The sequence below is a fragment of the Oncorhynchus clarkii genome, chromosome 32 (genome assembly GCF_045791955.1).
Source record: "Oncorhynchus clarkii lewisi isolate Uvic-CL-2024 chromosome 32, UVic_Ocla_1.0, whole genome shotgun sequence".
Taxonomy (NCBI): Eukaryota; Metazoa; Chordata; class Actinopteri; order Salmoniformes; family Salmonidae; genus Oncorhynchus; species Oncorhynchus clarkii.
Window position 1 is genome coordinate 5,220,073 of NC_092178.1, and position 14,233 is coordinate 5,234,305.

At 41.5% G+C, this 14,233-nt stretch overlaps 1 protein-coding gene across 1 annotated transcript in view; it reads right to left on the minus strand.

Moving 5' to 3' along the window:
* Nucleotides 1-220: 220 nt before the first annotated feature.
* Nucleotides 221-14,233, minus strand: part of LOC139392254 (regulating synaptic membrane exocytosis protein 3-like) — a 69,831-nt gene continuing 55,818 nt past the window's right edge. Inside the window, exons 2-6 of the mRNA XM_071140107.1 lie at nt 13,652-13,793; nt 11,442-11,554; nt 6,111-6,212; nt 1,666-1,805; nt 221-436 (exon numbers count right to left, since the gene is read on the minus strand). Coding sequence (XP_070996208.1) covers nt 221-436; nt 1,666-1,805; nt 6,111-6,212; nt 11,442-11,554; nt 13,652-13,793 — 713 coding nt within the window. The remainder of the gene's footprint in view (nt 437-1,665; nt 1,806-6,110; nt 6,213-11,441; nt 11,555-13,651; nt 13,794-14,233) is intronic.

Here is a 14,233-nt window from a genome sequence, read left to right on the forward strand (position 1 = left end):
GTGTGTGTGTGTGTGTGTGTGTGTGTGTGTGTGTGTGTGTGTGTGTGAGTGTGAGTATATAGTTCTCTCTGTCTAGGTACAGGAGGGGCTGGTGGCAGTGTGTGTGAGTGTGAGTGTGAGTGTGAGTGTGAGTATATAGTTCTCTCTGTCTAGGTACAGGAGGGGCTGGTGGCAGTGTGTGTGAGTGTGAGTGTGAGTGTGAGTATATAGTTCTCTCTGTCTAGGTACAGGAGGGGCTGGTGGCACAGCTCTCCAGTGAGGACTGGGACAGTTGCCGTGTGAGGGGTCCGATGCTGGGGTCAGCCAGAGACGAGGTGGGGAACAGCTTGTACCATCCGCTCACCGTGGCACCAAGGTCCAACTCATCCAGCATGATCTGAGCCATGCCCATGAAACACTTGTGGTCCATCCTCCCATAGTCACCCCACACAATCACCTGGGAGAGAGAGGGGGGGAGAGAGAGCGAGAGAGAGAGGGGGGGAGAGAGAGAGACAGAGAGAGAGAGAGGGAGATAGATAGAGGTGGGGAGAGAGAGAGGAGCGAGAGAGAGAGAGAAGGGGAGGGAGGATGAGAGAGGTGGGGAGAGAGAGAGAGAGAGAGAGAGAGAGAGAGAGAGAGAGAGAGAGAGAGAGAGAGAGAGAGAGAGAGAGAGAGGGAGGGAGGGAGGGAGGGAGATAGAGGTGGGGAGAGAGAGAGAGAGAGAGAGAGAGGGGGAGATAGATAGAGGTGGGGAGAGAGAGAGGAGAGAGAGAGAGAGAAGGGGAGGGAGGATGAGAGAGGTGGGGAGAGAGAGACAGAGAGAGAGAGAGAGAGAGGGGAGGGAGGGAGATAGAGGTGGGGAGAGAGAGAGAGAGGAGAGAGAGAGAGAGAGAGAGAGAGAGAGAGAGGGAGGGAGGGAGATAGAGGTGGGGAGAGAGAGAGAGAGGGGGAGGGAGATAGAGGTGGGGAGAGAGAGAGAGGAGAGAGAGAGAGAGAGGGAGAGAGAGGGGAGGGAGGTGGGGAGAGAGAGAGAGAGAGAGAAGGGGAAGGAGGATGAGAGAGGTGGGGAGAGAGAGAGAGGAGAGAGAGAGAGAGAAGGGGAGGGAGGATGAGAGAGGTGGGGAGAGAGAGAGAGGGGAGGAGAGAGAGAGGGGAGGAGAGAGAGAAGGGGGACGGGAAATTAAGTCAATGCTTTGATTATCTAACCATCCCAAAAATGATATCGCTGCTAGAGATGCAATAAAATTAAGTCAATAAATACGACATTTGGTGAAGAAAAAAAATGTATTTTCACTATCCAGCCATGCAAGACGAACATATGGGGTTCTGGAACCACAAAGACGAACATATAGGGTTCTGGAACCACAAAGACGAACATATGGGGTTCAGGAACCACAAAGACGAACATATGGGGTTCTTGAAGCACAAAGACGGACATTTGGGGTTCTGGAATCACAAAGACGAACATATGGGATTCTGGAACCACAAAGATGAACATATGGGGTTCTGGAACCACAGAGACAAACATATGGTGTTCTGGAACCACAAAGACAAACATTTGGGGTTCTGGAACCACAAAGGCAAACATATGGGGATCTGGAACCACAAAGACAAACATATGGGTTTCTTGGACCACAAATCCTATTTCTACCACTTCAAGATTTCTAGATATAGCTAGGTATTTACCTGTAGGACTTTGGCCTGAGGACTCTCTTCAAACAGCAGGGCCTGTTGGTAGGAGGGGTCTAGAGTCTTCTTCACCACTCTGGTCTTCTTCTTAGCCAGACATGCCCCATTCTCCAACACATACACCTTTACATAGGTTGCTGCAGGAAATGAATAATACAGTTATTTAAATTCTGAGTGAAAGGGCATTTTAAAAGATAAACTTGTTGTAAATCCAGCCACAGTGTCCAATTTCAAAAAGGCGTTATGATGAAAGCACACCAAACGATTATGTTAGGTCAGTACCTAGTCACAGAAAAACACAGCCATTTTTCCAGCCAAAGAGAGGAGTCACAAAAAACAGAAATAGAGACACAATTAATCACTAACATATGATGATCTTCATCAGATGACACTCGTAGGACTTAATGTTACACAATACATGTATGTTTTGTTCGGTAAAGTTCATATTTATATAAAAAAATCTCAGTTTACTTTGGCGCGTTACGTTCAGTAGTTCCAAAACATCCGGTGATTTTGCAGAGAGCCACATCAATATACATAAGTACTCATGATAAACATTGATAAAAGATACAACTGTTTTGCATGGAATTTTAGGTCCACTTCTTCTTAATGCAACCTCTGTGTCAGATTTCAAAAAAGCTTTACTGAAAAAGCACACCATGCAATAATCTGAGTACAGCGCTCAGACAACAAAACAAGCCATACAGATATCCGCCATGTTGTGGAGTCAACAGAAGTCAGAAATAGCATTATAAATATTAACTTACCTTTGATGGTCTTCATCAGAATGCACTCCCAGGAATCCCAGTTCCACAAAAAATGTTTGATTTGTTCGATAAAGTCCATCATTTATGTCCAAATACCTCCTTTTTGTTCGCGCGTTTAGTACACAATCCAAACTCACGACGCGCGGGCAAGTCCAGGCGAAAGTTCAGACGAAACATGTCAAACTAAGTATAGAATCAATCTTTAGGATGTTTTTAACATAAATCTTCAATAATGTTTCAACCAGAGAATTCCTTTGTCTGTAGGAATGCGATGGAACGCATGTCGCTCTCACGTGAGAGCGTGTGTGATCAGCTCATGCCACTCTGGCAGACCTCTGACTAATTCAGCTCCCATTCCCCCCTCCTTCACAGTAGAAGCATCAAACAAGGTTCTAAAGACTGGTGACATCTAGTGGAAGCCTTGGGCAGTGCAATATGACCCTCTAGACACTGTATATTCGATAGGCAATGACTTGAAAAACTTCTAACCTCAGATTTCCCACTTCCTGGTTGGATTCTTTCTCAGGTTTTTGCCTGCCATACGACTTCTGTTATACTCACAGACATCATTCAAACAGTTTTAGAAACTTCAGAGTGTTGTCTATCCAAATGTACTTATTATATGCATATTATAGCTTTTAGGACTAAGTAGCAGGCAATTTACTCTGGGCACCTTTTTATCCAAGCTACTCAATACTACCCCCCAGTCCCAAAGAAGTGAAGGAGCCTTTTGGACCTAGACTCGGTGCTCTGGTACCGCCTTGTATCGACTTGGGTCACTGGAGTCTTTGACAATTTTTTGGGCCTTCCTCTGACACCGCCTAGTATATATGTCCTGGAAGGCAGGAAGCTTGGCCCCAGTGATGTACTGGGCTGTATGCACTACCTTCTGTAGCTCCTTACGGTCGGATGCCGAACAGTTGCCGTACCAGGCGGTGAAGCAGGATACTCTCGATGGTGCGGCTGTAGAACTTTGAGGATCGGGACCCATGCCAAATCTTTTTAGTCTCCTGAGGGGGAAACTGAGGGGGAAACCCTACTAGGGCGGTCTCGTTGTTGTCGGTGATCAAGCCTACTGCCGATGATAAATGAATAGCATTCTCACATAGGTGTGCGATTGAGATTGCATCATCTGTGAATCAGTTGGGGTGGTATGTGAATTGGAGTGGGTCTAAGGATGATGGTGTTAGGTATTACAGACTTGGACAGGGAGAAGTTGAAAATGTCAGTGAAGACACTTGCCAGTTGGTCCGTGCATGCTCTGAGTACACGTCCTGGTAATCCGTCTGCCCCCACGGCCTTGTGAATATTGACCTGTTTATAGGTCTTGCTCACATCGGCTACGGAAAGCGCAATCACACAGCCGTCCAGAACAGCTGGTTCTCTCATGCATGCTTCAGTGTTTTTTGCCTAGAAGCGAGCATAAAATGCATTTAGCCCATCTGGTAGGCTTGCGTCACTGGGCAGCTCACGGCTAGGTTTTTCTTTGTAGTCCGTAATAGTTTGCAGGCGCCGCCACAGCCGACGAGCGTCAGAGCCTGTATAATAAGATTCAATCTTAGTTCTGTATTGACGCTTTGCCTGTTTGATGGTTCGTCTGAGGGCATGAACACCTACAGCACCCAATGTCACAGTAAGGCCCAAAAAATAATCAAGGACATCAACCACCCGAGTAACGGTCTGTTCACCCCGCTATCATCCAGAAGGAGAGGTCAGTACTGGTGCATCAAGGCTTGGACAGAGACTGAAAAACAACTTCTATCTCAGGGCCATCAGACTGTTATATATCCATCACTAGCCGGCTACCACCCGATTACGCAACCCTGCACCTTAGAGGCTGCTGCCCCATATACAAAGACATGGAATCACTGGTCACTTTAATAATGGAACACTAGTCACCTTAATAATGTTTACATACTGCTTTACTCATCTCATATGTAAATACTGTATTCTATTATACTGTAGTTTAGTCAATGCCACTCCGACATTGCTCAATCTAATATTTATATATTTCTTAATTGCATTCTTTGACTTTTAGATTTGTGTGTATTGTTGTGTATTGTTAGATACTAATGCACTGTTGGAGCTAGGAACACAAGCATTTAGTTAGATACTACTGCACTGTTGGAGCTAGGAACACAAGCATTTAGTTAGATACTACTGCACTGTTGGAGCTAGGAACACAAGCATTTAGTTAGATATTACTGCACTGTTGGAGCTAGGAACACAAGCATTTCAATACACTCGCAATAACACGTACTAAATATGCGTATGTGACTAACAGCATTTCATTTGATTTGACCTGGGATGAATAAATGAACAACAAAGGTACATAGGTTTGTATTGTACCTGGGATGAACAATAAAGTTGGGTAGGTTTGTATTGTACCTGGGATGAACAATAAAGTTGGGTAGGTTTGTATTGTACCTGTGATGAACAATAAAGTTGGGTAGGTTTGTATTGTACCTGGGACAAACAATAAAGTTGGGTAGGTTTGTATTGTACCTGGGATGAACAATAAAGCTGGTTAGGTTTGTATTGTACCTGGGATGAACAATAAAGTTGGGTACGTTTGTATTGTACCTGGGATGAACAATAAAGTTGGGTAGGTTTGTATTGTACCTGGGACAAACAATAAAGTTGGGTAGGTTTGTATTGTACCTGGGATGAACAATAAAGTTGGTTAGGTTTGTATTGTACCTGGGATGAACAATAAAGTTGGGTAGGTTTGTATTGTACCTGGGACAAATAATAAAGTTGGGTAGGTTTGTATTGTACCTGGGATAAACAATAAAGTTGGGTAGGTTTGTATTGTACCTGGGATGAACAATAAAGTTGGTTAGGTTTGTATTGTACCTGGGACAAACAATAAAGTTGGGTAGGTTTGTATTGTACCTGGGACAAACAATAAAGTTGGGTAGGTTTGTATTGTACCTGGGACAAACAATAAAGTTGGGTAGGTTTGTATTGTACCTGGGATGAACAATAAAGCTGGTTAGGTTTGTATTGTACCTGGGATGAACAATAAAGTTGGGTACGTTTGTATTGTACCTGGGATGAACAATAAAGTTGGGTAGGTTTGTATTGTACCTGGGACAAACAATAAAGTTGGGTAGGTTTGTATTGTACCTGGGATGAACAATAAAGTTGGTTAGGTTTGTATTGTACCTGGGATGAACAATAAAGTTGGGTAGGTTTGTATTGTACCTGGGACAAACAATACAGTTGGGTAGGTTTGTATTGTACCTGGGACAAACAATAAAGTTGGGTAGGTTTGTATTGTACCTGGGATGAACAATAAAGTTGGGTAGGTTTGTATTGTACCTGGCATGAACAATAAAGTTGGGTAGGTTTGTATTGTACCTGGGATGAACAATAAAGTTGGGTAGGTTTGTATTGTACCTGGGATGAACAATAAAGTTGGGTAGGTTTGTATTGTACCTGGGACAAACAATAAAGTTGGGTAGGTTTGTATTGTACCTGGGATAAACAATAAAGTTGGGTAGGTTTGTATTGTACCTGGGATAAACAATAAAGTTGGGTAGGTTTGTATTGTACCTGGGATGAACAATAAAGTTTGGTAGGTTTGTATTGTACCTGGGATGAACAATAAAGTTCTGTAGTTATGTATTGTACCTGGGATGAACAATAAAGTTCTGTAGTTATGTATTGTACCTGGGATGTTCTTTGACCCTGGTTTAGGGGTCAGTCCTCTGGCCTGGTTGATCTCCACCTCTAGCTGGCCTCCTCTGTCCACCATACCCACATGGACGTCACCTACAGGAGGAAAACACACACTTGTTATACACACTTGCTACACACACTCTTCACGTTTAGGGGCAGAGGATTTGACATGTAACCTGGCCAGGAGAAGCTCTGGGCCTAGTTATAGCCCAGAACTGAGACCCTTTTCCAGGTCAGATCAGGGTACATTCTGCCTCTATTACAGTATATCTGATCACTGTTGTTTCAACTTGCAGTACCAGTGTTGACCAGCAGGGAGAGACAGAACGCTTCCAGTCTGTTATTGCGTCTGTTCCACTGTCCTCATAATGATTTACCAAGTGATTGTGGCATAGAATTCTCATAATTTATTTTTAGCTCATAAAAGAAAGAAAAAAAACACATCGGAAGGATATGCGGAGCCATCCCCCTATTCATAATCCATCTGGCATCTAATGTAGAGCCATCCTCCTATTCAAACACCATCTGGTATCTAATGTAGAGCCATCCTCCTATTCAAACACCATCTGGTATCTAATGTAGAGCCATCCTCCTATTCATACACCATCTGGTATCTAATGTAGAGCCATCCTCCTATTCATACACCATCTGGTATCTAATGTAGAGCCATCCCCCATTCACACCATCTGGTATCTAATGTAGAGCCATCCTCCTATTCACACACCATCTGGTATCTAATGTAGAGCCATCCTCCTATTCATAAACCATCTGGTATCTAATGTAGAGCCATCCTCCTATTCATACACCATCTGGTATCTAATGTAGAGCCATCCCCCTATTCAAACACCATCTGGTATCTAATGTAGAGCCATCCTCCTATTCATACACCATCTGGTATCTAATGTAGAGCCATCCTCCTATTCAAACACCATCTGGTATCTAATGTAGAGCCATCCTCCTATTCATACACCATCTGGTATCTAATGTAGAGCCATCCTCCTATTCAAACACCATCTGGTATCTAATGTAGAGCCATCCTCCTATTTATACACCATCTGGTATCTAATGTAGAGCCATCCTCCTATTCAAACACCATCTGGTATCTAATGTAGAGCCATCCTCCTATTTATACACCATCTGGTATCTAATGTAGAGCCATCCTCCTATTCAAACACCATCTGGTATCTAATGTAGAGCCATCCTCCTATTCATACACCATCTGGTATCTAATGTAGAGCCATCCCCCTATTCATACACCATCTGGTATCTAATGTAGAGCCATCCTCCTATTCACACACCATCTGGTATCTAATGTAGAGCCATCCTCCTATTCATAAACCATCTGGTATCTAATGTAGAGCCATCCCCCTATTCATACACCATCTGGTATCTAATGTAGAGCCATCCCCCTATTCATACACCATCTGGTATCTAATGTAGAGCCATCCTCCTATTTATAAACCATCTGGTATCTAATGTAGAGCCATCCTCCTATTTATAAACCATCTGGTATCTAATGTAGAACCATCCTCCGATTCATAAACCATCTGGTATCTAATGTAGAGCCATCCTCCTATTCATACACCATCTGGCATCTAATGTAGAGCCATCCTCCTATTCATACACCATCTGGTATCTAATATAGAGCCATCCTCCTATTCATACACCATCTGGTATCTAATGTAGAGCCATCCTCCTATTCATACACCATCTGGTATCTAATGTAGAGCCATCCCCCTATTCATACACCATCTGGTATCTAATGTAGAGCCATCCTCCTATTCATAAACCATCTGGTATCTAATGTAGAGCCATCCTCCTATTTATAAACCATCTGGTATCTAATGTAGAGCCATCCTCCTATTAATACACCATCTGGTATCTAATGTAGAGCCATCCTCCTATTCATACACCATCTGGTATCTAATGTAGAGCCATCCCCCTATTCATACACCATCTGGTATCTAATGTAGAGCCATCCTCCTATTCATACACCATCTGGTATCTAATGTAGAGCCATCCTCCTATTCATACACCATCTGGTATCTAATGTAGAGCCATCCCCCTATTCATACACCATCTGGTATCTAATGTAGAGCCATCCCCCTATTCATACACCATCTGGTATCTAATGTAGAGCCATCCTCCTATTCATACACCATCTGGTATCTAATGTAGAGCCATCCTCCTATTCATACACCATCTGGTATCTAATGTAGAGCCATCCTCCTATTCATACACCATCTGGTATCTAATGTAGAGCCATCCCCCTATTCATACACCATCTGGTATCTAATGTAGAGCCATCCTCCTATTCATACACCATCTGGTATCTAATGTAGAGCCATCCCCCTATTCATACACCATCTGGTATCTAATGTAGAGCCATCCTCCTATTTATAAACCATCTGGTATCTAATGTAGAGCCATCCTCCTATTCATACACCATCTGGTATCTAATGTAGATCCATCCTCCTATTCATACACCATCTGGTATCTAATGTAGAGCCATCCCCCTATTCATACACCATCTGGTATCTAATGTAGAGCCATCCTCCTATTCATACACCATCTGGTATCTAATGTAGAGCCATCCCCCTATTCATACACCATCTGGTATCTAATGTAGAGCCATCCTCCTATTCATACACCATCTGGTATCTAATGTAGAGCCATCCCCCTATTCATACACCATCTGGTATCTAATGTAGAGCAATCCTCCTATTTATAAACCATCTGGTATCTAATGTAGAGCCATCCTCCTATTCATACACCATCTGGTATCTAATGTAAAGCCATCCTCCTATTCATACACCATCTGGTATCTAATGTAGAGCCATCCTCCTATTCATACACCATCTGGTATCTAATGTAGAGCCATCCTCCTATTCATACACCATCTGGTATCTAATGTAGAGCCATCCCCCTATTCATAATCCATCTGGTATCTAATGTAGAGCCATCCTCCTATTCATACACCATCTGGTATCTAATGTAGAGCCATCCTCCTATTCATACACCATCTGGTATCTAATGTAGAGCCATCCTCCTATTCATACACCATCTGGTATCTAATGTAGAGCCATCCCCCTATTCATAAACCATCTGGTATCTAATGTAGAGCCATCCCCCTATTCATAAACCATCTGGTATCTAATGTAGAGCCATCCCCCTATTCATACACCATCTGGTATCTAATGTAGAGCCATCCTCCTATTCATACACCATCTGGTATCTAATGTAGAGCCATCCTCCTATTCACACACCATCTGGCATCTAATGTAGAGCCATCCCCCTATTCATACACCATCTGGTATCTAATGTAGAGCCATCCTACTATTCATAAACCATCTGGTATCTAATGTAGAGCCATCCTCCTATTCATACACCATCTGGTATCTAATGTAGAGCCATCCCCCTATTTATAAACCATCTGGTATCTAATGTAGAGTCATCCTCCTATTCACACACCATCTGGTATATTTAGATCAGCAAACACTGAAGAGGGAGGAGCCCTTGACTTGTTCCACATTTTGTTACGTTACAGCCTTATTCTAAAATGGATAACATTTATTCAATTAGTGAACACAATACCCCATATATATGTTTTTTACACAGAAATACCTTATTTTCGTAAGTATTCAAAACCCTTCGCTATTGTATGAATATTTTAAAATAATACACGAATCAGAGGACGAGAGGTCGAGAGGGAATTAACGATCAATGGAAAAAGTGTTTTTTCTGTAATAGGGAATTAACGATCAATGGGTAAGAGACATGGAAGGAATGTGTTTAGGCATTGAGCCTGAAACAGGATACTTGTTATTTGGCCATTGGCCCAGTTTTATTGCAAGGAATTCGAAATGGTCAACCACAGGCTAGTGTTGGGTTATAAATCTACATGCTCTCCCTTTGTTCTGTGGAGAGAATCACTGAGGACAGGGGAGAATAAACAGCTACCTCTCAGTATAACATCTATGATTTGTTCTCTTTGAATATATATCTTTTTCTCCCCCTGATTTGCTTTGGGGTCTGTGTTATTGAAGAGTAACATCAACTGCTAACACAACGAGACTCGAAATTGAGATGTTTCTACAACTTGACTGGAGTCCACCTGTGGTAAAAACAATTGTTTGGACATGATTTGGATCTGGGGAAGGGTACCAAAACATTTTTGCAGCATTGAAGATCCCCAAGAACACAGGGGTCTCCATCATTCTTAAATGGAAGAAGTTTGGAACCACCAAGGCTCTTTCTAGAGCTGGCCGTCCGGCCAAACTGAGCAAACGGGGAAGAAGGGCGTCGGTCAGGGAGAGTTCCTCTGTGGTGATGGGAGAACTTTTCAGAATGACAACCATCTCTGCAGATGGTTGTCCACCAATCAGGACTTTGTGGTAGAGTGGCCAGACGGAAACAACTATTTAATAAAAGTCACATGACAGCCGGCTTGGAGTTTGCCAAAAGGCACCTAAAGGACACTCAGTAAATGAGAAACAAGATTCTCTGGTCTGATGAAACAAACATTGTACTCTATGGCCTGAATGCCAAGAGTCACGTCTGGAGGAAACGTGGCACCATCTCTACGGTGAAGCCTGGTGGTGGCAGCATCATGCTGTGGGGATGTTTTTCAGCGGCAGGTACTGGGAGACTAGTCCGGATGGAGGGAAAGATGAACGGAGCAAAGTACAGAGAGATCCTTGATGAAAACCTGCTCCAGAGTGCTCAGCACCTCAGACTGGGGTGAAAGTTCACCTTCCAACAGGACAACAACCCTAAGCACACAGCCAAGACAACGCAGGAGTGGTTTCAGGACAAGTCTCTGAATGTCCTTGTGGCCCAGCCAAAGCCTGGACTTGAACCCGATTGAACATCTCTGGAGAAACCTGAAAATAGCTGTGCAGCGACGCTCCCCGTCCAACCTGACAGAGCTTGAGAGGATCTGCAGAGAAGAATGGGAGAAACTCCCCAAATACAGGTGTGCCAAGCTTGTAGCGTCATACCAAAGAAGTCTCGAGCTAGTAATCGATGCCAAAGATGCTTCAACAAAGTACTGAGTAAAGTGTCTGAATACTTATGTAAATATGATATCAGTTTATTTATTGGTAATAAATTAGCAAAAATAAATAAAACAAATGTTTTTGCTTTGTCATTTTGGGGTATTGTGAGTAGATTGATGAGGGAATTATTTTGTAGAATAAAATGTATGAAAATAAAATGTGGAAAAACTCAAGGGGTCTGAATACTTTCCGAAAACACCGCATAATTGCATATTATATATATATATATGCATAATTATATAGAGACTCCAATGATCTGATTTACCCATGGAGGGAGTGGCTAGTGTCTGTCGGCCTACGATCTGGGCGGGGCCTAGTCCATCCAGGAAGTCACTAAACTGGCTCTCTGGACCCATACGAGTAGGGGGGAAGATAAACCTAGAGAGGGAGAGAATGAACGAGTGGTTAGATGGTGGTTTAATTAATGACATGTAGCAGGAGACAGTGAGGGCTACAACATGGCCATAGGTCCAGCAGTGGAGAGGTGGGCCGTTGAGAACAGGCAGAACAACGCTCTCGTACAACAGTTACAGAACTAGTAATATATGAGTAACATAAGTTGGGTGGAAACCTGGCATATTTAGTATTATTTAGTATTGTCTAGAACTAAGGTAGCATTAGTTTATAACATACATTCTGTCAAAGCTGTCAGAGTTGGTGCTGGATGGACAGATGGATGGAAACATAATGATAGATGGATGGATGGTAATATAATGATAGATGGATGGATGGTAATATAATGATAGATGGATGGATGGATGGTGATATAATGATAGATGGATGGTAATATAATGATAGATGGATGGATGGTGATATAATGATAGATGGATGGATGGATGGTGATATAATGATAGATGGATGATAATATAATGATAGATGGATGGATGGTAATATAATGACAGATGGATGGATGGTAATATAATGATAGATGGATGGTGATATAATGATAGATGGATGGATGGTAATATAATGATGGATGGATGGATGGTAATATAATGATAGATGGATGGATGGTAATATAATGACAGATGGATGGATGGTAATATAATGACAGATGGATGGATGGTAATATAATGATAGATGGATGGTAATATAATGGCAGATGGATGGATGGTAATATAATGATAGATGGATGGTAATATAATGATAGATGGATGGTAATATAATGATAGATGGATGGTAATATAATGACAGATGGATGGATGGTAATATAATGACAGATGGATGGTAATATAATGACAGATGGATGGATGGTAATATAATGACAGATGGATGGTAATATAATGACAGATGGATGGTAATATAATGACAGATGGATGGATGGTAATATAATGACAGATGGATGGATGGTAATATAATGACGGATGGATGGTAATATAATGACAGATGGATGGATGGTAATATAATGATAGATGGATGGTAATATAATGATAGATGGATGGATGGTAATATAAAGACAGATGGATGGTAATATAATGATGGATGGATGGTAATATAATGATAGATGGATGGTAATATAATGATGGATGGATGGTAATATAATGACAGATGGATGATGGTAATATAATGACAGATGGATGGTAATATAATGACAGATGGATGGATGGTAATATAATGATAGATGGATGGATGGTAATATAATGACAGATGGATGGTAATATAATGATAGATGGATGGATGGTAATATAATGATAGATGGATGGTAATATAATGATAGATGGATGGTAATGTAATGACAGATGGATGGTAATATAATGATAGATGGATGGTAATATAATGATAGATGGATGGTAATATAATGATAGATGGATGGATGGTAATATAATGATAGATGGATGGTAATATAATGATAGATGGATGGTAATATAATGATAGATGGATGGTAATGTAATGACAGATGGATGGTAATATAATGATAGATGGATGGTAATATAATGACAGATGGATGGATGGTAATATAATGACAGATGGATGGTAATATAATGATAGATGGATGGTAATATAATGATAGATGGATGGATGGTAATATAATGATAGATGGATGGTAATATAATGATAGATGGATGGTAATGTAATGACAGATGGATGGTAATATAATGATAGATGGATGGTAATATAATGACAGATGGATGGATGGTAATATAATGATAGATGGATGGTAATATAATGACAGATGGATGGATGGTAATATAATGATAGATGGATGGTAATATAATGACAGATAGATGGATGGTAATATAATGATAGATGGATGGTAATATAATGACAGATGGATGGATGGTAATATAATGATAGATGGATGGTAATATAATGATAGATGGATGGATGGATGGTAATATAATGATAGATGGATGGTAATATAATGACAGATGGATGGTAATATAATGATAGATGGATGGTAATATAATGACAGATGGATGAATGGTAATGTAATGACAGATGGATGGTAATATAATGATAGTATTAGTAACGTACGTTCCGTCCGAGCTGTTGGAGTTGGTGCTGCCGTCGGTGGACTCCTTGCTACCCTGTCGCGTGACTCGGTTTCTCATCTCCACAGCGATGCCCGTCTCCGTGCTCCGTCTGATCGTACTGCGTAACTTCTTCGCTCGTTCTTCTGGAGATAAGATGTCAGAGGTCAGGGGTTAGAGGTTAAAGTTGAGGGGTTTAAAGGACCGCTCAAGACCTTTCTGAAGACTTCTTGTATCTAGTATCGAAGTAGTGTATCTGACAACAACGAGTCAAGATTTCAAGGTGCCCTATGCAGAAATCGCTCCGCCATTTCATGTTTGCTACAATACGAATAGTTAACCTCATATTTCTGTTTTTGTGACAAAATAAAGCATAGAGAATGTAGATAATCATTGAAACATCTAAAACGCTGTGAAATATATTTTCAATTACCAAAAATATTGTATTTTTAGCTGTTTGAAGGTGGTGTACAAAACTTAAAGTAAAAAATGCAAAAACTAAAATTAAGAACAGGAACCATAGAAATATAGCACATAAAACAGGCCTGTCCTCTACACTAAAACATTCACACTAGTTTCCCATCAG